The 23,300-nt window shown below is 52.4% G+C and overlaps 1 protein-coding gene across 5 annotated transcripts in view; it reads left to right on the top strand.

Moving 5' to 3' along the window:
* ARHGEF7 (Rho guanine nucleotide exchange factor 7) overlaps positions 1-23,300 on the top strand; it is a 103,239-nt gene that overhangs the window by 62,340 nt on the left and 17,599 nt on the right. For 4 of the 5 annotated variants that reach the window (XM_088842583.1, XM_055426721.2, XM_055426723.2 and 1 more), the window contains 9 exons: positions 2,841-2,935; positions 3,330-3,425; positions 12,161-12,283; positions 16,410-16,548; positions 17,292-17,351; positions 17,992-18,138; positions 18,861-18,947; positions 21,563-21,641; positions 21,813-21,952. In XM_088842583.1, the coding sequence (XP_088698709.1) occupies positions 2,841-2,935; positions 3,330-3,425; positions 12,161-12,283; positions 16,410-16,548; positions 17,292-17,351; positions 17,992-18,138; positions 18,861-18,947; positions 21,563-21,641; positions 21,813-21,952 (966 nt within the window). Of the gene's footprint in view, positions 1-281; positions 348-501; positions 505-2,840; positions 2,936-3,329; positions 3,426-12,160; positions 12,284-16,409; positions 16,549-17,291; positions 17,352-17,991; positions 18,139-18,860; positions 18,948-21,562; positions 21,642-21,812; positions 21,953-23,300 lie in introns of those variants that run through there. The other variant, XM_088842584.1, reaches the window with a different exon arrangement.

Here is a 23,300-nt window from a genome sequence, read left to right as displayed (position 1 = left end):
TCAGCGCTCCTTTCCTGGCAGCAGTGAAGCGGGTTTCTGTGGGCTGCAGGGCATGAGTCGGTCCTTTGTCTGGCTCTGCCTCTGCGGCTGACAGCCAGGGGTTGTCTGTGAGCTGCCCGATGCGGTCCCCCTGTGGGCACCATTGTTGGCCGGGCCGCCCCACACCTCCCGTCCCGGGGGGAGCTCACGGCTCTTGGCCCGCCCTCCTCGTGGTGCCCGGTGACGGCTGCTCTTCCCAGCCCTCTCTGGACCCGCCTGTGTGTGATGGAGCCCTGGCTGCTGGGCCGTGACGTCCCATGGGGTCCTGCAGCAGCCAGAGCATGCAGCAGTCCAGGAAGGGGAGACAGGTGATGGCTGGAGCCCCCGGCGTGCTGCGAGCTCGGGAGGGGGTGTGCGGTGGACGCCGGCGCTGGTCCCTCAACATCTGTGCAAGCCAAGGAGCATAGCCTGGGTGGTTTGGGTGGGGTTGCTCTAGAACCTGTCTTGAGCACTTAATTGAAGGTCGTGTTTGCAGCCAGTAGACGTGGTTACCCAGAGAAGGCAATGGCAGCCCTCTCCAGTACTCTTGCCTGGAAAATCCCATGGATGGAGGAGCCTGGTGGGCTGCCGTCTATGGGGTCACACAGAGTTGGACATGACTGAAGCGACTTAGCAGCAGCAGACGCAGTTACCAGCTGAGCCATTGCAGGAGAGGCAGTTGGCAGCGCGCTCTGCGTGGGTCCTGGCGCGCTCTCGGCCCGCTCCCTGTCTGCTTGCCCTGCTCACTGCCGCGGCTGAGGAGGGTCATCTGGCTGCCTCGCACTCACACTCCTGACGCTGCTAAAGTGTGGGAGCTGTTTGCGTTTGTAAAGTGGGTGTGTTGGGTTCCAAGCGTGTTCTTAGCAGTGTTGCTAATGGTTCCTGGTGTTTGTTCTTAGACACGGGAGTCTGAGTTGAGCCTTTGTTTTCACATCAAATAGGTGCTTTTTGTCGTGCTTGTCTGCAACAGGTTTATATTGTTTTTAGTTCAGGGACCCACTCGTGGTACTTGGTTTGCTTTGGGTCATTTTGTCAGGAGAAGATGGGGATAAGAAAGCGTATCCCCTGGTCGTGCAGAGGCAGGGTCACAGTGCCCCTGTCCTTCAGTCCTCTGACACTCGGGTCCGCTGAGTGTTTCTTGGAGGGGCGGTGTCGTAACTGTGCGAGCGGCACCCACATTTCCCCACAAGGCGGGGTCTCCCAGAGCAGCCCCTCCCCGTCCGCTGGCATCGATGAATAGGCCCATCCAGGGGCGACACTGAGCGGTTCGCAGAGCCTGGCCCTGCCCCTCGGCTGCGGTGTCCCCTCAGGCCGCTGCACTCCCAAATGGTCCTGCTCCCCTCCTGAAGGCGGAGGGCCCTAGTGAGCACAGTGATTGCTGTTGCTTGTGTCAATGCTGAAATCTAAACTTAGCTAATGATTACTTGTTTCTTAAATGCTTAAACATACCTTTTGATTATTGAAAATCAGGGGAGAAAACCGAGCATGTTTGGCGTCTTTATTCTAATTTCTTCTTCAGCATTTGTGTAGGATGCTGTGTTCGTTTTGGGAGACCACGCATTTAGTGCAGGTAGGAGCTCCTCAGAAAATGCATGTGGTGTGACTTCACGACTGGAGAATGTGCTGGCTCTGACCGTGGGGTGGAGCAGATGGCTGAGGAGGGCTCATTGCTCCCAGGCAGCCCTCAGCCCGAGGCTGGAGAGGGGGTGCAGGTTGGGCTGGTTCACCTCTCTCCGCTTCACTCTTCCTGTGTAGAGGAGGGTTTTCTCTTGATCGGAGGTGCTGTGGGGGGGGCACTCGCTCAGCCTTCCAGGCGCTATCCGTCAGGCTCCCCCTACGGACCTGAGTGGCCCTGCCCAACCCCGCCCCAGGGGCCAGGGCTCCTGCTGTTGATTGCGGTGAAAGGCGCTAGTTTGAGCTCAGCTTTTTTACGCTTAGATTTCTCTCTCTGTTTTTAGGAGTTGTTAACTGCTTTTGTCTGTATTTCCCGCAGGCTGTCAGAAAACATGTTAATTTCAAGGTTGATGCATAATTTTTCTCCCGTATCTGCATACAATGGTGGTTTTATGCTGGTGGGCCTTTAATTTGTAACGTGTACAGGATGATCTGAGACGGTCGTCTTCTCTGGTGAAGGTCTGCAGTGCCTAGAAGTTGACTTAGAATGACAGGCTGCCATCCACAGCGTGAACTTCATGTTTGTGTTTAGTGGGTGCACTTTCCGTGTGTCACAGCGCACGGGTGTTCAGGGTGCGGGTCAGTGAGCGTCAGCCGGTGCATGTCTGTGTAACAGCCACCCAGATCATGAGCCAGAGCGTGTCCTGTATTCCAGAGATCGATCTCACGTGTCCATCATTCCAGAGATGGACCTCGCGTCCCTTTGCCCATCGTCCCCCAGCCCCGCCCCTGCCCTCACAGGTCAGACTGGCCCGTCTGTGGATCTGCCGTGCACGGGACATAGGACGTCCTGTGCGAATGACTTCTCTCGCACGTTGGGGGACTTGCCCGTGCCTCCATGCTGTTGTGAGTGTCAGTGGCTCCTTCTTTCTATCTGAACAGACTTAGCATTACTTACCTGATGATGGAATTCATTCAGGCCTCTTTCTACGTGTACCCATGTTAAATGTGCTTGGCAGGAAGATGAAGTCAGTTGGATTGCCTTGATAATAACTCATTACCTGAATTTACTAGTTAATAATCACAGGGAGTGATGATATTAAACAAACCAGCGTTACATAGAAGCAACAGTGCGAATTGAACAGGAGTGATGAACTTTCCAAAGCTTATACACCTTAATGTCAGATAATATTTATCATTTATTGTAGGTGCTACAGAATATTTTGGAAACAGAAAATGAATATTCTAAAGAACTTCAGACTATGCTTTCAACCTACTTACGGCCCCTGCAGACCAGCGAGAAGTAAGTTAGGTGGTAATTGTGTCAAGTGTTGGAACAGTGGTCCCCTTGGCTGTTGCCTCGTGTTTTCAGAGAACAGCAGCTGAAACGCTGGGACAGAATGCAGCTGAAGACACGAGAAAGTGCCTTGTGTGTTGGGGGCGCGGTGCGGCGGGGCGGGGCGCGGCGGGGCGGGGCGCGGCGGGGCGGGGCGGGGCGGGGCGCGGCGGGGCGGGGCGCGGCGGGGCGGGGCGGGGTGCGGCGGGGCGGGGCGCGGCGGGGCGCTGTGCGGCGGGGCGGGGCGCGGTGCGGCGGGGCGGGGCGCGGCGGGGCGGGGCGCGGTGCGGCGGGGCGGGGCGCGGCGGGGCGCATGAGGCAGACCACTCACTCACCTCTCCTCTTGTTTTTCTGGCTCTAGGTTAAGTTCAGCAAACACGTCACATTTAATGGGAAATCTAGAAGAAATATGTTCTTTCCAGCAAATGCTTGTACAGTCTTTAGAAGAATGCACCAAGTAAGTAAGAGGCTAATAATGGTAAAATTCAGATGGATGTAACTGGTATTTGAAGGGTCAGGATTAACTTAACTTTAGATTTCACATTTTCAAAGGTGGATATTGGGTTGTTCCGCATATTAGGGGTATATCCACTTCTACAGTAAAAGTGTGTTTTAGACTCTTTTTCCTCGGTGGGATCTACTGACTGCTTGGAGCAGGGAGAGAGGTTTCCTGTGAGCAGTGGTTCTTTGGGGTGGCAGCTGCAGAAGGAAGGGAGCACTGCGGCTCATGCCGGCCCCCTGCCGAGGCCAGGGGAGCACAGCCTGCCGCTCACAGGCGCATGTCTCTGTGCTTCTCAGCGCTGGTTTTCCTCTTGTGGGTTTTAGGTCCATCCGGATCCGGATGCACGGCCAGCTTTCTCCGGGTCTTTTCTCATTCATCCTCTGCTTACTTAGGCAGCACCCAGCGTGTGCCAGACATGTGTTAACCAGACCGAAGCGACCCCTGTCCTAGAGGAGCTGGTAGTCTGGGGAGGGAGACAGCTGGTTAAGGTGGTAGCAGTAATTACAGACAATAGTGTGGGAACGCTGGGAGGAAAGTTGAAGTTGGGGAGCTCGGCCAAGTGCTGCGGTGATGGGAGTAGGGCAGACAGAGGCCGCGGCAGCCGCCCCGCCCCAGAGCCCGTGCCGCTTGAGCCAGCCCGCTTGTTGGGGGCCCAGCCTCTCCATCACTTACTGTGCGGTCGGCCATCCACTCGTTCACTCTCTCTCCTGTTTTCCGCCCTCGCGGGCCACACTGTGCCAGCACTCTTAACCTGGCGCACTTTCCCGTGCGCTCTTCTGTCCTGGATAAGTGCTCATTCCCGTGGCCGCCGCTGCCCTGCCCTTGTGCTGACGCCGCCCTGGCTCAGGCCAGCCTCTCCTCCTGTGTCCTGCACGGGCCTCCTGACAAGGCCCTGACCTCTGGGTGGCCCTTTGCCCTTCCATCTCCCCAGCAGCGTCTAGCCTGAGCTCTGCTCAGAAGCTGAGGGGTGCCTGGATATTCCTGTGCTTGTTCCCAGCTGTGTTTCACAGACTGGTCTCGAGGGCCACAGGGGCGGCCTGAGGGTTGGGGGAGCTAAGGTAGGAGGTCGGTCCCCATGTGGCGGCCGTCTGTGGGAGCCCTGCCCACACCCAGCTCCCGCCCGCTCCGCTGCACAGGCCTCAGCTCGGTCGTCAGGCCCGCTCCGTCAGGGGTGGGCAGGAGGCGGTGTGCGCCAGCCCTCCCCACCCTCCCCTCCGCTCGGGTGTACTTCCTGCTGCTGCTCGCGCTGCAGTCCCACTGGCCACTCCGACACTGGGCGTGAGCAATCCTGTCACAGCCCCCTTCTCCCTGGCATTGCTGTCATGTGTGCTGTCCTGCTTGCTCGTACTTGGTTTAGTTGCAGACGTCTCCGTGTATTGTAGGCTGAGTTCTCTTTTCAGTTCAGTCGCTCAGTTGTGTGCGACTCTCCGCGACCCCATGAATCACAGCGCCGCCAGGCCTCCCTGTCCATCACCAACTCCCGGAGTTCACTCAAACTCATGTCCATTGAGTCGGTGATGCCATCCAGTCATCTCATTCTCTGTCGTCCCCTTATTCTCCTGCCCCCAATCCTTCCCAGCATCAGACTCTTTTCCAGTGAGTCAGCTCTTCGCATGAGGTGGCCAAAGTATTGGAGTTTCAGCTTCAGCATCGGTCCTTCCAATGAATATTCAGGACTGATTTCCTTTAGGATGGACTGGTTGGATCTCCTTGCAGTCCAAGGGACTCTCAAGAGTCTTCTCCAACACGACAGTTCAAAAGCATCAATTCTTTGGCGCTCAGCTTTCTTCGCAGTCCAACTCTCACATCCATACGTGACCACTGGAAAAACCATAGCCTTGACTAGACGGACCTTTGTTGGCAAAGTAATGTCTCTGCTTTTGAATATGGTATCTAGGTTGGTCATAACTTTCCTTCCAAAGAGTAAGCGTCTTTTAATTTCATGGCGCAGTCAGCATCCGCAGTGATTTTGGAGCCCAAAAAAATAAAGTCTGACACTGTTTCCACTGTTTCCCCATCTATTTCCCATGGAGTGATGGGACCAGATGCCATGATCTTCGTTTTCTGAATGTTGAGCTTCAAGCCAACCTTTTCACTCTCCTCTTTGACTTTCATCAAGAGGCTTTTTTAGTTCCTCTTCACTTTCTGCCATAAGGGTGGTGTCATCTGCATATCTGAGGTTATTGATATTTCTCCCAGCAATCTTGATTCCAGCTTGTGCTTCTTCCAGCCCAGCGTTCCTCATGATGTACTCTGCACATAAGTTAAATAAGCAGGGTGACAATATACAACCTTGACGCACTCCTTTTCCTATTTGGAACCAGTCTGTTGTTTCATGTACAATTCTGACTGTTGCTTCCTGACCTGCATACAGGTTTCTCAAGAGGCAGGTCAGGTGGTCTGGTATTCCCATCTCTTTCAGAATGTTCCACAGTTTATTGTGATCCACACAGTCAAAGGCTTTGGCATAGTCAATGAAGCAGAAATAGATGTTTTTTTCTGGAACTCTCTTGCTTTCTCCATGATCCAGCGGATGTTGGCAATTTGATCTCTGGTGCCTCTGCCTTTTCTAAAACCTGCTTGGAACATCTGGAAGTTCACGGTTCACATACTGCTGAAGCCTGGCTTGGAGAATTTTGAGCATGACTTTACTAGCGTGTGAGATGAGTGCAATTGTGCAGTAGTTGGAGCATTCTTTGGCATTGCCTTTCTTTGGGATTGGAATGAAAACTGACCTTTTCTAGTCCTGTGGCCACTGCCAAGTTTTCCAAATTTGCTGGCATATTGAGTGCAGCACTTTCACAGCCTCATCTTTCAGGATTTGAAATAGCTCAACTGGAATTCCATCACCTCCACTAGCTTTGTTCATAGTGATGCTTTCTAAGGCCCACTTGACTTCACATTTCAGGATGTCTGGCTCTAGGTGAGTGATCACACCATCGTGATTATCTTGGTCGTGAAGATCTTTTTTGTACAGTTCTTCTGTGTATTCTTGCCACCTCTTAATATCTTCTGCTTCTGTTAGGTCCATACCATTTCTGTCCTTTATCGAGCCCATCTTTGTATGAAATGTTCCCTTGGTATCTCTAACTTTCTTGAAGAGATCTTGTCTTTCCCATTCTGTTGTTTTCCTCTATTTCTTTGCATTGATCGCTGAGGAACGCTTTCTTATCTCTCCTTGCTATTTTTTTGAACTCTGCATTTGGATGCTTCTATCTTTCCTTTTCTCCCTTGCTTTTTGCTTCTCTTCTTTTCACAGCTATTTGTTCGTATTAGTTGTCTTATATTTTGGAGGGCTTCAGCTTATTGAAGAAAACACTGAAATAAACGTTTGACATAATTGCTACTGGTTAAATAAACATTGTCTATTTAGTTCAAAGTTAATTATAAGGCGTGTCTTAAGATATAAATAAATTCATCTTTGTAGATACTGGACCATTATTGTAACATTTTCACAGTAAAATAGTATTTGTTTTAGGTTATTATCAAAATACAAATTTGAACAGAGAATTGTTTGTTTTGTCTGAAATTTCTCTTTTGAACCATCCAAATAATAGAAACACAGGGGATCCAGAGATGATATTTTACGTTGTAGAATGGACTGAGACACAAGGCATCCTTTGGTTGTAGTGGGCCGTCCCTAGTAAAGAGCAGAGCACAGGACTTGACCTGACGGGAACGTGATTGGGGTTGATGGTGCACGACCCAGGTGATTGCGGCCATCACCTCCGACCCCAGTGGGGTCTCAGCACAGTGGACTCCGCGTCAGAATCGGCCCCCGTGTGTCACCTGGGAGGTCCTGAGTAGCTCTTGCTGTAACTTCCTGACTTGTACCTCCTGACTTGTTGAATGAGACTGTGTGATTCCACGAAGGCGTTTCCAGCTCTGGAACCTTGTGCATCTAAGCAGTCTGGAAGGGAAGGCGCTCCAGTGGCTCGTGGGGCCACGAGCGGATGGCTTGAGGCTGGCTCTGCTGACTGGTGATGGGGGCTCCGCTGGGGCAGCCTCAGGGGCTGCTGCCTTCCTGGGCCTCGGGCATCCTTAAGGAAGCCATCTGCATCCAGGGTTTGGGGTCCAGCAGCAGGGGGCTTGCCAGGGGCTGCCAGTGCCCTGAGGCTGCAGTGTGGAGGCGCTCGTGTCCCCTCACGGGGACGCCTCTCTCGGTCAGTAGTGGACAGACTCAGGCGGGACACAGAGGCTCACTCAGGTCTCGGCCACACCCTCATGCTGCTCTTGGTCTCCCCGGGAAGTCAGTGGCTACTGGACCCTGAACTCTTTCTCCGTGCAGTTAGCAGTGCCAGCGGGAGTAAACGTGTCATGAGGGGAGGTCATGGGGGCAGCTCTGCTTTCTCAGGTCTCTCCTGGAGCTCATCCCTCTCTGCTCTGGGGAAGGAGACGGGCCCTGGGCATCCCCGCCCGCCTTGTAGTGATATTCTCCCTGGAGAGCCTGCGGCGCACTGCCTGTGTCACCACCTGTTACCAGACCCCGGACGACTCATCTACGCCAGACCACTGATGACTCCTGCCCTGTTATCTGACCGTTCGTAACTCACCTATGTCAGACCATCGATAACCCTTCACTTGTTACCAGATCATTGATAACTCCTCACCTGTTCAGTTCAATCACTCAGTCGTGTCCGACTCTTTGGGACCCCGTGGACCGCAGCATGCCAGGCCTCCCTGTCCTTCACCGACTCCCAGAGCTTGTTCAAACTCAGGTCCATTGAGTTGGTGATGCCATCCAATCATCTCATCCTCTGTCGTCCCCTTCTCCTCCTGCCTTGAATCTTTCCCAGCATCAGACTCTTTTCCAGTGAGTCAACTCGTCGCATGAGGTGGCCAAAGTATTGCAGTTTGAGCTTTAGCATCAGTCCTTCCAATGAACACCCAGGATTGATCTCCCCTAGAATGGTCTGGTTGGATCTCCTTGCAGTCCAAGGGACTCTCAAGAGTCTTCTCCAGCACCACAGTTCAAAAGCATCAATTCTTCGGCGCTCAGCTTTCTTTAGAGTCCAGCTCTCACATCCATACATGACTACTGGAAAAGCCATAGTTTTGACTAGACGGACCTTTGTTGATAAAGTAATGTCTCTGCTTTTGAATATGCTGTCTAGGTTGGTCATAGCTTTTTTTCTAAGGAGCAAGTGTCTTTTAATTTCATGGCTGCAGTCGCCATCTGCAGTGATTTTGGAGCCGAGAAAATAAAGTCTCTCACTGTTTCCATTGTTTCCCCATCTGTTTGCCATGAAGTGATGGGACCGGATGCCATGATCTTAGTTTTCTGAATGTTGAGTTTTCAGCTAACTTTTTCATTTTCCTTTATCACTTTCATCAAGAGTCTCTTTAGTTCCTCTTTGCTTTCTGCCATAAGGGTTGTGTCATCTGTGTGTCTGAGGTTATTGATATTTCTCCTGGCAATCTTGATTCCAGCTTGTGCTTTATCCGGCCCGGTATCTTGCATGATGTACCCTGCATGCTAGTTAAATAAGCAGGGTGACAATAGACAGCCTTAACGTACTCCTTTCCCAGTTTGGAACCATTCCATTGTTCCATGTACAGTTCTAATTGTTGCTTCTTGACCTGCATACAGAATTCTCAGGAGTCAGGTAAGGTGGTCTGGGATTCTCATCTCTAAGAATTTTCCATGGTTTGTTGTGATCCACACAGTCAAAGGCTTTGGCATAGTCAATAAAGCAGATGTTTTTTTGGAACTCTTGCTTTTTCGATGATCCATCGGACGTTGGCAGTTTGATCTCTGGTTCCTCTGCCTTTTCTAAATCCAGCTTGAACATCTGGAAGTTCTTGTTTCACATACTATTGAAGCCTCACTTGGAGAATTTTGAGCATTACTTTGCTGGCATGTGAGATGAGTGCAATTGTGCAGTAGTTTGTACTTTCTTTGGCATTGCCTTTGGGATTGGAATGAAAACTGACCTTTTCCAGTCTGTGGCTACTGCTGAGTTTTCCAAATTTACTGGCATATTGAGTGCACTTTCACAGCATCATCTTTTAGGATATGAAATAACTCAGCTGGAATTCCATCACCTCCACTAGCTTTGCTTGTAGTGATGCTTTCTAAGACCCACTTGACTTCACACTCCAGGATGTGTGACTCTAGGGGAGTGATCACACCATTGTGGTTATCGGGGTCGTGAAGATCTTTTTTGTACAGTTCTTCTGTGTATTCTTGCCACCTCTTCTTAATATCTCCTGCTTCTGTTAGGTCCCTACCATTTCTGTCCTTTATTGAGCCCATCTTTGCATGAAATGTTCCCTTGGTATCTCTGATTTTCTTGAAGAGATCTCTAGTCTTTCTTATTCTGTCGTTTTCCTCTATTTCTTTGCATTGATCTCTGAGGAAGTCTTTGTATTCTCTCCTTGCTATTCTCTGGAACTCTGCATTCAGATGGATATATCTTTCCTTGTCTCCTTTGCCTTTAGCTTCTCTTTTCTCAGCTATTTGTAAGGCCTTCTCAGACAGCCATTTTGCCTTTTTGCATTTCTTTTTCTTGGGGATACTCTTGATCACTGCCTTCTGTACAATGTCTTGAACTTCTGTCCACAGTTCTTCAGGCACTCTGTCTGTCAGATCTGATCCCTTGAATCTGTTTGTCACATCCCCTGTATAATGGTAAGGAATGGGATTTCAGTTACACCTGAGTGGACTAGTAGTTTTACCTGTTTCCTTCACCTGTTACCAGACCATTGATAACTCCTCACCTGGTATCTGACCACTGATAACTCTTCGCCTGTTAACAGGTCCTTGATTGATGACCCTTCCTATCAGACCACCCCCTCCTATCATCAGGTCAATGGTAGAACCACAGTGGCAGGCCTTGCTGACCCAGCACTGATTGTCACAACTTGGTATGGGGCCACCAGGAGGCCACAGGGGGACGCAGTGACAGCCCAACGCTCTGCTGTGTGTCTTCATGCTCTCAAGCTCGCCTCTGGAAGCACGAGAGACCACGATGAAACTCCTCTCAATTCTTCAGTCATGTTCTGCCTGGGTGGTCTTTGTGAGTGTTGTGTGTTCTGTTATTTCGGTGATCTACGTGGTGCTACGTGTGAGATGTATTGGCCTAATACCTAGGCTCCAATTAAGACCACTCACGTAACCTTTCTGAGCTCCGGCTGCTAGTTCAGGTTGGCGAGTTGATGGACTATGAAGGTTTCGTAAACTGATGGTGGCGAGTGTAGTGACTTCTTACAGAATTGGGTTGAGAGAGGTAGTAAAACCCTAGAGCCAAGCTCGATGGGAAGAAAGAAGGAAGATCTCATATACTGAAGTCGTCGTCCGTATACAGCTCATGGACATGTAGCAAGTTAAAGCCCCTTGATCTAGATTTCAGTGTGTTCTTCTCTGAGTGTGTGGGGCTGTGGTCTGGCCCAGGCGGGCGAGGCCGTCCCAGCAGCTCCTGGCCCGGCGCTGAGCAGGGCATGCAGCCCCATCATCTCGTTGCTTCAATGGCGCATCTGCAGTCTTCCCGTGCCCCGTCTCCGGCAGCAGTTTGCTCTTCTCGGCCAAACCGCGACATCCCGTCACTGCTGTCGCCTTCAGCCCCTCAGCCAACCAGTTGGGGTTCCTGCCGGGTCTCTCGCTGGAGAATGCAGCCTCCGCCTGCTCTCTAGTGTCCGAGCGTGGCCGTCGCCTGCCGAGATGTCCGTGTTTCAGAGTAGCTGCGTCCTGGGCGTCCGGGCTCTGGTGGAGGCAGGTGGTCTCACTGCCCTTGGCAGTGTGTGACGCCTGCTCCCTGGTGACTGGGGCGGCTGCTCCCCTCTGGGCTGCACGCTGTCCCCCTCTGGGGTCTGCCCTTGCCCCCTCTGGGGTACACCCTCTCCCCCTCCTGGACTGCGCTGTGTCCCCTTCTGGGGCACCTGCAGTGTGTGGCTATATGATTGAGGCATCAGCTCACTCTCTGTTACATTCAGCTTAGTTTTGAACTGGTTTTGTGTCCCCCCAAAGATCGCAGTCACCCTTAAGGTAGAGACTCATTCTTTCTCTGTTTTTGATGTGTTCCCAGTGCCTGACAGAATGGTTGAAGTTAATTTATTGAGTCAGTGACTATTTATCCTGAAGATACACGAAACTGTGACTAATTCCTGAAGGCTGTTAAAACCCACTGGGGGTTCACACTTGGGAAGGAGTCTGCCAGCAGTGCGGGCGCCCACTTGCTTTGACCTCAGATCCCAGTGAATGAGCGAGCACTGGCCCTTGTGTACACGCAGGGCCTGCTCAGGGGCAGGCTGTTGGATTCTGTGGCCCCCAACGCTTGGGACTGTCTCCCTCACCTGGCGGGGTGACCACCCCGCTCTGCGGGCCGCTCATCTCTCCTCCCACTGACGGGGCAGCCTCCACCCGGGAAGCTGGCTGTGGGGCTTCTCCTGAGCTTGTCTCGTGGCTGCTTCAGCAGAAAACCTTAACGACCCAGTAACCACACGTTATGTTTCTCCTTATTTACACACAACATAATGCTCCTGGACATCTGTTTTGCTCAGTGCCTGAGGAAGGGGCTGGCATGCAGGTGTTGGCATCTGGATGCTGGTGGAGGGGATGGCCTGCTTTCCGCCGAATCGGCTCCCCTGGGAGCCAGGGGCCGGGGGCCGGGCGTGCCATCCGGGCTGCCCTGCGCACTGGGGCCCGCTCTGTGAGATGCTCACTAAGCGTGGCTCCGTGTTGCTGTCTGCAGGATGCCAGAGGCCCAGCAGAGGGTCGGGGGCTGCTTCCTCAGCCTGATGCCACAGATGAAGACCCTGTACCTGGCATACTGTGCCAACCACCCGTCTGCAGTCAGCGTCCTCACGGAGCACAGGTGCGTCTCATGGACTTCTTCCCAGGTGGGGGTGGGGGGCGGCTGTCGCCTGGGGTTCCTGCCCTCTGGGCAGCTCATTTCTGTCAAATATTACTTGAAACGTGGTGCAAGCATCATGTGTTTTTCAAGAGTGGTAAGTTTAATTTTCTCCAAGTGAGTGCTTGGGGATGACTGATGTCAGGTTTTAAAATCCTAATTAGCGCTTATAATAGAAACAGGTGTGTTTTGAAGTCTCCTCTTCAGCCTGGATGCTTTGGACGGAGGTCAGGGGAGCTGGTGGGAGCTCTGGAGGGTGGCCACAGGCTGGTCCAGGCTGCCGGAGTTGCACCCGCTCAGTGCGTGAGACTGGAGCATGTGTGACAGAACTGGCCTTGCTGTAGGAGACAACATCTGTCTCTGGGGCACGCTGAGCCAGAGGCTGCGCGCTTCCGCTCTGCAGCCGGGAAACCAGGGAAGCAGCAGCAGGCCGCTCTCTGCTCGTCTGATCAGGCATGGCCCGTGCGTCCTGGGCAGCAGGGAGGACCGCGGGGCTTGACCTGCACACAGGGTGGGCACCGAGGCTCTGCTTCTGCTCCCAGAGGGGCATGCGTCTGTGTTAAGGTTTCAGAAAAACCTTATGGTTCCTTCTGAAAACAGCAGTTCAGCCATAAATAGCAGTTCAGTCATTTTTTAAACCGTAAATGAAGAAATTGTGTGAGTCTCAGCAAGGTAAATGCCACTGTGCTCCTGATTTAAATATTTAACCTCCGCTTACTCCTAAGTTAATATTTCAGTTTAAAGCTTGGAGGCTGCGCTGGGAAGCAGGCGTTGTTGCGCTGTTTTGTAGCTGAATGAGGCTTCTGCAGGGCGGCCTGTGTCCCTCCCGTGTGGCCGCTCGCGTGGGCCTTAGGGATGGCCCGTGGCCTGCTTGGAGCCCTAAGCGCCGCTCTGCAGCCAGTGGGCCTTGGCGGTCACCCCTCTTCTCCGGAAGTGCCTGGTCCTAGGATCCTGTTGGTGGGAAGCAGAACCCTGAGCTGGCCACCGCTGAGTGGACGTGATGAGCACTCAGTAAATGTGAATTGCTCTGTTGTCCCGTCTTCATGTGGGTCGCCGCTCCAGACTCCAGGTGTTGACTGTTGTTCAGTGTGCCTTGATTCTGAACCTCCACTTGTGTTAATGCGTCTCCAGTCCTGAGCGAGGCCAGTCGTCTCTGACACACAGATGGAAGAAGGGCGGTGAGAACGCATGGGGGTGCAGAAATGAGAGGCGGGCTGGTCGTCTCCATGCTCCGGGGCAGGCGGGCTTTTCCCTTCCCAGGAAAGCCGGGAAGCGTGGATGTGGCGACCTGGCCCGGTGTCTCCTCCCGGGAATGATGACTTAGATGAGTTTCCTCCCGAGTGAAATGCAGGGGTTGAAATGTGAAGCTTCTGAAAATTCCTCAGGAATTGCTGATGCAGTCCTGGGAGAGATAAACAGCAGATAGAACGCTGGGGTAATTACAGGGCGTTTTAAATGTGTTCTCTCTTTCCGCCGTTTTTGTCAGGGGTCGGCCCCCTGGGGGTGAAGCTTTGTCCCAAAGGTGACATTTGAAACCATTCAGACGTTCAGAGGCAAGGCTTGTGAGCATGTGCTGTGTTCCTCTCTGTATTATTGCTCTAACGATTGCTTGTGTTGTGGCTGAAGCCTCAGGGCAGCTTTTCCCAGAAGAGCAGGAGGGCGTCCAAGTGGGGCTGTGTTCAGGGACCACTGCCCACCTCAACATGGCGTGTCCTGGGCGGGAGGCGGGATGGGGGACGGTCAGGCCCTGGGACTGTGCCAAGGATGGGCGAGTGAGGCGACCGGCAGGAGGCGCTGCCCACATGCCCTCCTTAGGCCCCTGGGTGGAGGCACCCGCCCTGCCCGCAGCCCAGACCCGGCCTCCGCCAGCCCTCCCTCCCTTTCCCTTCCGTCCTGGGTCCTACCTGTGGCCTCTGTCCTGCTCTTGTTGAGGTTGTGAAACCACCATTTAGGGGTGGATCAGTCTGTTTTTCTGCTTTAATAAACTTTCTCAGGGATTGATTTAAACATAGTGTTTTGCAGTTTTTAAGTCTTACTTTTAGTCTTAGGATCCTTATGTTGTGTAGTTTGAATTTTGACTGTGAATCTGGAAAATGTATATGTGGAACCACCGGTCCTGTTGAATTATAACGGATGTCTGCCTTTTGCATTGTCGTTTGATAGTCGACGTCATAGCTCGTGGCTGCCTGTTGCGGATGAATTAGGGGCTTCATGATTTAGTTTGTAGAATGTCTCCTTTTTTCCAGCACAGTAGTTGTTACTTTTGGCTGCACTAACCTGAGGTTACCTCTGTGTTCCTCGGGCACCATCTTGCAGCCCACAGTGTCGTTTGAGTAAATACAGAGGATAAAACACTGTGTAAGTGTTGGTAGCATCAGTAGAAATTAAGCTGAAAAGGCCTTTGTTTCGTCAGAAAAGCTATAACCTACTGTTTTGTTTTATTATGGTACTAAATTTTTTAAAAACTAAGAAATGAAGCAACTATGTGCTAAGTTGCTTCAGTTGTGTCTGACTCTCTGCGGGCCCCGTGGACTGTAGCCCAGCAGGTTCCCCTGTCCGTGGGGCGCTCCAGGCAAGAGTTCTGGAGCGCCCTCTTTGAGGGGGTCTTCCTGGCTCAGGGATCCAACCCAAGTCTCACATCTCCTGCACTGGCAGGGGGGTCTTTACCACTAACATCTCCTGGGGAGCCCATGCAGTGATCTGTGGATTTATCAAAGGTTTTGTTTCATTCCTTAACGGTGTACATGTCTGGCACTTTAAGATTGTCATATGGATATTAAAAGAAGTTACTTTTGCTTGCAAAAATTCCATGTAAATTTTTAGTTGTAGGGAATTTTGGGAGTAGGTGGGTGGGTGATAAGAATAATTTGCTTAGTTTTATTAATTATTGTCTGCCATAACTATAGTTGTGAAATTTCATATAATACTAAACTATAAAAAATGACCCAAAGAGATTTTTTTTGTTGTTTTTCTTGTGGTGGAAAAAGCTGCAATTGGATTATATTTAAAGGAGTTAAACTTTACTGTTAGTGCCATTAGCGGGGGGTGACGTGAGGCGGATCCAGGTGACCCGCACGATGGGTCGGGGCTTCAGGATTTTCGCATTTATGACCTCGTTTATAGTGCGCCTCCCAGTGAGAGATGTGGGGGCCCAGAGGGGGTGCAGCCTCTTCTGCCCGCCCACAGCCCAGGCGTCCTCTGCTCCGAGTCTGGAGGGACACCTCTCGGCAGCAGTGAGGGCCACAGACCGGAGTCCTCCCGGGGACCCCAGCTGTCCTCTGCCCTGTGAGAGACACAAACGCAGAGTTTCCGTCACAGATGTGAGCCACAGATGTGCCGGTGACGGAGCTGGGCCCCCCGCTGGCCTCCCTGGGTCCTCCTGTGAAATGGAGCCAGGATGGCTCCATGCATGAGGCTGGGGTCCGGGAAGGCGCTCGGTGGGGCTTGCTGATGGCAGGGTGGGAGAGCAGTGAACAGGAAAGGCCTGCTTTCCAGCTTCTTCGTTTCCGAAGATACACTTGGTTTCCTCGTCCACAAATGCAGACAACTTGCTTCCCACGTGTTGTGAGGGTTAAGTGAAACAGTGATGGGAAAATGCTTTTGGAGGTTGAGTGCCCGCGTGCGTGCCAGGGACAGTGGCACTGCCTCGTGCCGCTGCTGTTCAGGGAGCGTGGTGCCTGGTGGGTCAGCACCGTGCGTTAGGTGGTTGTCGTTGCGAGGTGTCTCCTTAAGGTTTTACCGTCTCGAAGGACCGCTGACTGGGCTCTGTTCTCGCCCTACAAGGACCGCCCACTTTGAGACCTTTCTGTATGCAGGTGGTTCGCTGAGGGGGCTTTCCTGAATGGTCTATTGGGAGACCATGGCTGTTTGTGTCATGCACATGTGGCTCTGCTCAGGCTGAGGGCCCTGACGTGAACTGTGGGGGATCTTCCCTTTGGTGTTCAGAAGTAAGCAGCACACGTTTGGCTGTAAAACCTGTGGCCTTTGAGTGGTCAGGGGCTCCGCGTGGTCCATCGTCCTGGGGGTGGGGGCAGGCGCATGGCCCTCCTGGGCTCTGACCATGGCCTCTGCTCTCTCCGCTCGTGCTCAGTGAGGAGCTGGGAGAGTTCATGGAGCTGAAGGGTGCCAGCAGCCCGGGGATTCTCGTGCTGACCACCGGCCTTAGCAAGCCGTTCCTGCGCCTGGACAAGTGCCCCGCGCTGCTAAAGGAGCTGGAGAGACACATGGAGGTATGCCTGCCCCTCGGCCGGGCCCCCCGGGAGCAGCGCAGGGAGCAGTGAGGGGCCAGAGCAGCGAGGGGCGGGGAGCGGGGCGGGGCCCGGGGAGCAGCGGGGGGCGGGGAGCAGCGAGGGGCCAGCCCCGGGGAGCGCCAGGGTCCAGCCCCCAGCCCGTGTTGGTTGTGAACTTGTTCCCCTGTCTCCCAGCTTTGTCGAGAGGCGTCCGCTCCAACCACTGCTGGCGGGGAGACTTCCAGTAGCTAGAAAATGTCCGTGATGTTGAGGGGTCACATTGGGAGCATATGCCTACAGTGTTAAGTGTATAAGTTATGGAGAGATAATAGGAAAAGAATCAGCGACTGATGTGTACTCAGCTCACTTGCAGAACACAGGCTGTGGGATTGGTGGAAGTTGGGGTTCGGGCTGCTGGCTTAGTTAGGGCGTGGTGAGCCATTCCCCAGAGGGCAGGCGGTCTGCTGCCCCGCCGCTCCCCGCTGCCCTCTGGTGCTCCAGCAGCTGGGCGGGTGGGGGTGGGCGAGGCTGTGGGGCAGCCTCCTCCTCCAGGGCAGAGTCCAGAAGACTGTCCACCACTCCACGATCCCTGCAGAGACTAAGCAGAGGCCCTTCAGGCCAAGACAGAGGGACAGGTTACAGGTGGAAACTACAGGCAAGGTTCAAGCCAGTCTCCAGAGAGAGCCTTTCAAAGAACAAACTTTTCATTATGAATGCTCACAGTGTGTTTCCTTTATTCAAAGGATTATCACCCAGACAGACAAGATATTCAGAAATCCATGACCGCCTTCAAAAACCTTTCAGTAAGTGATAATAGTGTGTTATGGTTTTTTTCCGTCAGATGTTATTATGGCAAATGAATGCAGGTAATTAGTTGTGAACTATAATTCGGATTTATTCTGGAGAAATAAAAAGTAAATAGCGTAGTTATTGCACGGCTGGTAAACTGCTGCGTTATGGCACTGATGGCATCACACAGTGCTGTAGCACCTGTCAATGGCTTAGAGCGTGTGTTCAGCCTCATCCCAGTGTCTGTACTGACGTATGAAATGGAGCGCTGGGCTTCCTCCTCATCTGCTGTCAAGCTGTCTTAGTGACTGAGTTTCTGGAACGCATGTCTTATTTATGGCACGAGTGGAACCCACCCTGTCCCCCTCTCCCGGGACGTCTCTTCAGGCTCTCACTAGGAAAGTCGGAGTCTGCTTCCTGTCAGCCCACATTCCGTCTTCCGAAAGCGACAGGGTTGGCTGTGTTTTTCTAAACCAGCCTTTCTCATGCTAGGGCCGTTGTGTTGTGGGTCTCTCTTGGCTTGATTCCGCACTCATGAAGTAAGCGAGCTGTTCACTAGCTGGTCTGTCTGCAGAAGCAGTCACGGACGGAGCAGTAGGGCCAGGAGCTCGGTCCGGGAGCCCGTCCCCCATGACGCGCCTCCCGTGCCCCCAGGCGCAGTGTCAGGAGGTGCGGAAGAGGAAGGAGCTGGAGCTGCAGATCCTGACCGAGGCCATCCGCAGCTGGGAGGGCGACGACATCAAGACCCTGGGCAGCGTCGTCTACATGTCACAGGTCCTGGTCCAGTGTGCCGGCAGTGAGGTACTGCCTTCAGCGCTCCCCGCGTTTCTTTTACTGGGGGAACCTCTCTCCAAGGCCCTGCTCCTGGCTGGCTTCCCCTGCCGGGGACACGGCCTCCCCGAGTTCCTTCACTGCTGTGGGCGGTGTTTCTCTCTCGAGTCTCCTTTTAGATTCTTGGGCATCTTTGTGCTTCACTTGTGGTCCTTCTGGGGCTTTTCTTGCCGATTACAGCAAATGAGGTTTAATATTTAATACACAAACAGCGCTTATTGGCCTTTCATGTCAATTGGGCAGAGCTCACAGGGGATGGCACAGTGGACATGCTGGGCTCTAGGTTAGTTAGTGCCGGGGTCCGTCAGTGGGCCAGAGGCGATCTCCCTGCTTTATCCTCCCCACCTTCAGCCTGAAGGTTCCACCTGGTCTCCCACTGCCACTGAAAGTTCACAAGTTCTTTTCTTCCGTTTTCTCTCAACCACAGAAAAAAATTTGTTTTTCTAACTCCTGCCTAATGAGGGAGTTAATGGCAGAGCTAAACTCAGATTTTTAAAAAAGGTGTTCCATGGGCTACTTGTGAGTCTTATGAATTTCTTATAATTTTGTTTCCATTTAATTTAAATTTGGTAGAAAGAAACACCTAAACGTGAAGTGAGATATACTGTTTCATAAGCCTAATGTAAATATTTGTTATCACCATTGTAAATATGTTTTTAATAAAATTATTTGAATTTGTTCTTTTACATTAGGAAAAGAATGAAAGATACCTTCTACTCTTTCCAAATATTTTGCTAATGTTGTCTGCCAGTCCTAGGATGAGTGGTTTTATATATCAGGTAAAACACATTTTAAATTTATGTTTGTTTATCGTGGGCCTGAGAATGGTTTTCAGGCTCATTTTGGGTTTTGTGTTAAATGCTGCACGTGTCTGTCCGTCTGCTGTTTTCAGGCTCATTTTGGGTTTTGTATTAAATGCCGCGTGTCTGTCTGTCTGCTGTTTTCAGGCTCATTTTGGGTTTTGTGTTAAATACCGCGCGTGTCTGTCCGTCTGCTGTTTTCAGGCTCATTTTGGGTTTTGTGTTAAATGCCGCGTGTGTCTGTCTGTCTGCTGTTTTCAGGCTCATTTTGGGTTTTGTGTTAAATGCCGCGCGTGTCTGTCTGTCTGCTGTTTTCAGGCTCATTTTGGGTTTTGTGTTAAATGCCGCGCGTGTCTGTCCGTGAGCTGTGTGCAGTGTTGCACGCTCAGTGTCACATTCACACCCACACACACGACTCCAGTCTGTGTCTCAGTGTGACTGTGCAAATTAGGATCTTTGTGTTAATCCAGAGCAAAACCCCGAGGACACAGACTGCTGGGGTGCAGGCCAGCTGGTCACCTCCAGGTCGTTGTGCTGCTTTCCTGCCACCAGGGCAGGTGGCCGCACTGCGGGCTGGCTGGGGAGGAGGGACATGTGGCTGAGGTGGTCTGTGGGCCCCCACTCAACTCAGCAGTCACAGGCACACACCTGGGGTGTTATTTAGCTTTTATTATGGCTAATCATTTTTCTGATTTTCTTCAAGAGGATATGAGACTGATTTAAGAAGAAAATGCAAGGGCAGAGCTCTTCTGTTTCTGTATGTTAAGTGTGATGTTGCGTTGCCCTCCTCCAGGGATCTTCCCAGCCCAGGGGTGGAGCCCAGGTCTCCCGCAGTACAGGCGGCTTCTTTCCCATCTTAGCCTCCAGGGAAGCCCATTAAGTGCCTTAGGTTTTCTCTGTGTCTAGTAGGGGCTTCTAGCAAAGTTGACTGCTTTTTTCCTGTGGTTACTGAAGCTGCGGCCCTTCCATCAATTTCTCCAGGCCTGACTGGTCACCAGGAGCCATTCCCACAGAAGTCACCGTGGGTTTGCTTGGAGTTGCATTTCTGCACGTGTGACACGCTGTTTGTCTTGTCCCCATCAAGCGCTCTGGTGGGTCCTGAGTCCTGAGTGTTCACGGCTGGCCTGTTCCTGTTCCGAAATCTTTGCAGCCCAGAGAGGAATTGACGTCACACACTTGTTCCAAAAGGAGCACTTTAGGCACGAGAAAGCAGATAGACATGGGCCAGCCTAGGAAAGGACCTCCTGCTTCGTATGCCTGTGGTTGAGCTGACGCCTGGCTGGGGGAGCACCTACTCGGGCTCCCTAAGCCGGTCGCCGCCGCTTTAAGCAACCTTGGTCCTTTCTGGCCGCGTTCCCTGGCTTTGAATGTCCCCCCACCCCGAGGCCCAGGGCCCTGCGGTGACCTGTGGGGCTGTGGTGGCTTCCAGGGTGGCCTCAGGCCCCAGGATGCTGGCATCAGTGTGCTGCCACAGGGCCTGTTTTCCCCCTGGGTGTGCTGTCTTGGGGCTTCTCTCCAAGTGCTGTGACCCCCAGTGCACGCATGTCAGGGTTCACTTCTGGCTTTGCCCCACATCTGGCCACAGTGACCTCGTCCTGTCCTCCGTGGCTGTTGCTGCAGGTTAGTCGGGGACATGCAGCTGTGTTTCCTGTGGGGCTTCTCTGAGCTCTTGGTCACCCTGGTGCCGTCGGCCCCTCGGCAGGGTGTGTGCAGTGCCCACACCTGACTGCACGGTGCCTGCACGGCTGCGGGACAGGCTCCTGAGCGCAGGCCCTGGTGCCCATGGACTGGATGAGGCCTGTGGGGGGTTGCAGAGATGGCTGGGCTGCGTGGGGTGCTCTCGGCCCCCTGGCCTCTGCCCGGGTGTCGAGAGTCCCGTGCCCAGTGGCCTCACTGCTGCCCCCCTGCTCAGAGTCCTGCTTCTCAGTGGGGGCTCTGGCCCTAACCCCGAGAGACGCTCCCTGAGGTCTTGCTTGGCCTCCACAGCTCTGATGTCTGTTATTTGAGGTGGTCCCTTTGCTGCCCAGTTGTGGTTCTGCTCCCTGCCTCATGCCCTCTGTTTCCAGAGTGGGCGGGCTGGTGCTCTCCTCTGCGTTCTGTGCAGCTCCTTGGCACAGCTGTTGATGGACTGTCTGGTGACGGACGACCAGGCACAAGCCTCACACGGTTCCTCTGGCTCCAGTTTCCTTTATTTTGCCTTCAGACGTGGAACTTCCTCTGTGTTTCTCTAAGGCCTATCTGTGCTTCCTTTCTATAAACAATATCATTTAAAATAACCACTGTGGACCCTAGTTTGTTTGTTTTTTAATCAGTGTATAATGTTTTTGTGTCTTGCTGTTTAGAGTAACTCATCAGATGAAATGTTTTTGTTTTGGTTTGCAGCCCTGTACCTTTTCGCTGGCTCATTTCTTGGTTATAGTATTACAATTTCCTATTGAGGTAGAGGTTTGTGTATTATACGTGCTTTTGGTACAAACAAGAGAGTTTTTGCTTTACAAAGACAGTTCCTCTGCCTTTTCTAAAATTGATATTTAATAATGGTACCTATTTTACTAGAAAAGCACTAACTGTTTCTTTTGGGGGGTCTTTTTTAGGGAAAGCTACCAACGACAGGAATGACAATCACAAAGCTTGAGGACAGTGAAAACCATAGAAACGCGTTTGAAATATCAGGTGACGGCCACAGACCCTGTGGGTGCTCTCTGGGCGCCGAGGCAGCGTCCCCTGTGTGCAGGCCCCGCTGAGCCCCGAGGGCTGCATGGACGTGCTGTCGGGCCTCCTTGGGGCGCATGTGTGTGCGCGCTCTGCCACCCTCCCCCTCCAGCCTGTGTCTGTCTCTTGCAGGGAGCATGATCGAGCGGATCTTGGTGTCCTGCAACAACCAGCAGGACCTCCACGAGTGGGTGGACCACCTCCAAAAGCAGACGAAGGTCACCTCGGCGGGAAACCCCACCATCAAGCCTCACTCTGTGCCGTCTCACACCGTAAGGGCCCCCGTCCTGCCCCCGCCTGCAGACCCCGGGTCAGGAGAGCACAACCCGGGTCTTCCGTCTCTCTGCAGACATGTCCTCATCCCCTGTGGGCCGTGATCACTTCACAGGGACCCACTTGTGTGCCAGGCCTGCCTGTGCCGCCTCTCGCGAGTTCACACACAGGCACGCACACAGTTCACCAATTAGGTACCCGCCTTGCCCAGGGTGAGCCGTGAACACTGACCTCGGGGGTTTCAGTCAAAACCCTGAGAACCACCAGTCCATAGAAGGCTTTTCTGAGCATTTTAATTGTATTTATTATGTTTCACCAAAAACAAAAATGAAAACCAAACAATACTTATGATGACAAAAAGGACCAGATTCATGCTGAAGGCATTAAAGTGTAATTTTTGACTCATTTTAAGAAATCTGAATTTTCTACTTTTAGAAAATCTCAGCAGCTCTGTGAGTTTTTAGATACTTAAACATTGCAAAATATATCAGTACCAAAGTGTCGGTGCTTAAAGCTCGTCTTCACTGGTGTCGTGTGCTTAAGATGCTGGTATTGAGCCATCCAAACCCCTGTCGTCTTTCCCAGCGAGCACTGACGAACAGGGTGCCCTCCTCACGAGGACCGAGGACCTCACGGCACGGCCGGCTTGTGAGGGTCTCTCTTGGGACTTCTAACACATGGTTCACCCTGTGGTCGCTGTCCTTGGGCTTGAAGGTTTTTCTCAGGGACAGTGGCCATGGCATAGTGTACTGGTCACAGGTGTAGCTTCTTGCTCCATTTCTCAGCAGTTTTGGGGTAAAAATTATTCATTTGCTCCAGCTATCATTCTGAATGGTTCTGCCATGACAACTTTTCCATATTGTAAAGGTATAGTAGAGATGCTTAGCTCTCATGGGACTAAGTTTATCCCGAGGGCATAGGTGTGTCCATGTGTGTACATGAAAAGGGAGTGCCTTCTCACTCGGGTGGTAACAGCCTGAAACTAACTTCTAAAAGTCCCACCTCAGGTAGCCCTGTGCCCTATGCCAGGACCCTGGCCTCTCTGGTCCCTGGACAGCTGTGTGGTCATGGTAGAGTCCACTGCTTCTGTCCTCGAGCCCCAGGCCTCAGCTTGAGCCCAGGCTCCCCTTTAAGCCTGTGTTTCAAATATTATTCATTTATTCTGAATAGTGACCTTACTCTGGTTTCCAGCTCACAGAACAACTCGACTTTTTCCTCCTGTTAAGCATACTGTATTGTTTTGGGTTAATTCGAGGTCACCGGCTAATTTTGAATTGTTTAACATTTTCTTTTTTGTCAGTGTGATGGAATACTTTTGGGGTTTCTAGGAGTATAATCCCCATTAAT

The sequence above is a fragment of the Moschus berezovskii genome, chromosome 13, assembly GCF_049115385.1.
Source record: "Moschus berezovskii isolate FMDL1 chromosome 13, NW_MosBer_1.0, whole genome shotgun sequence".
Classification (NCBI taxonomy): domain Eukaryota; kingdom Metazoa; phylum Chordata; class Mammalia; order Artiodactyla; family Moschidae; genus Moschus; species Moschus berezovskii.
The sequence above is the reverse complement of the archived record's forward strand: the minus strand, read 5'-3'. Positions and strand labels throughout refer to the sequence as shown.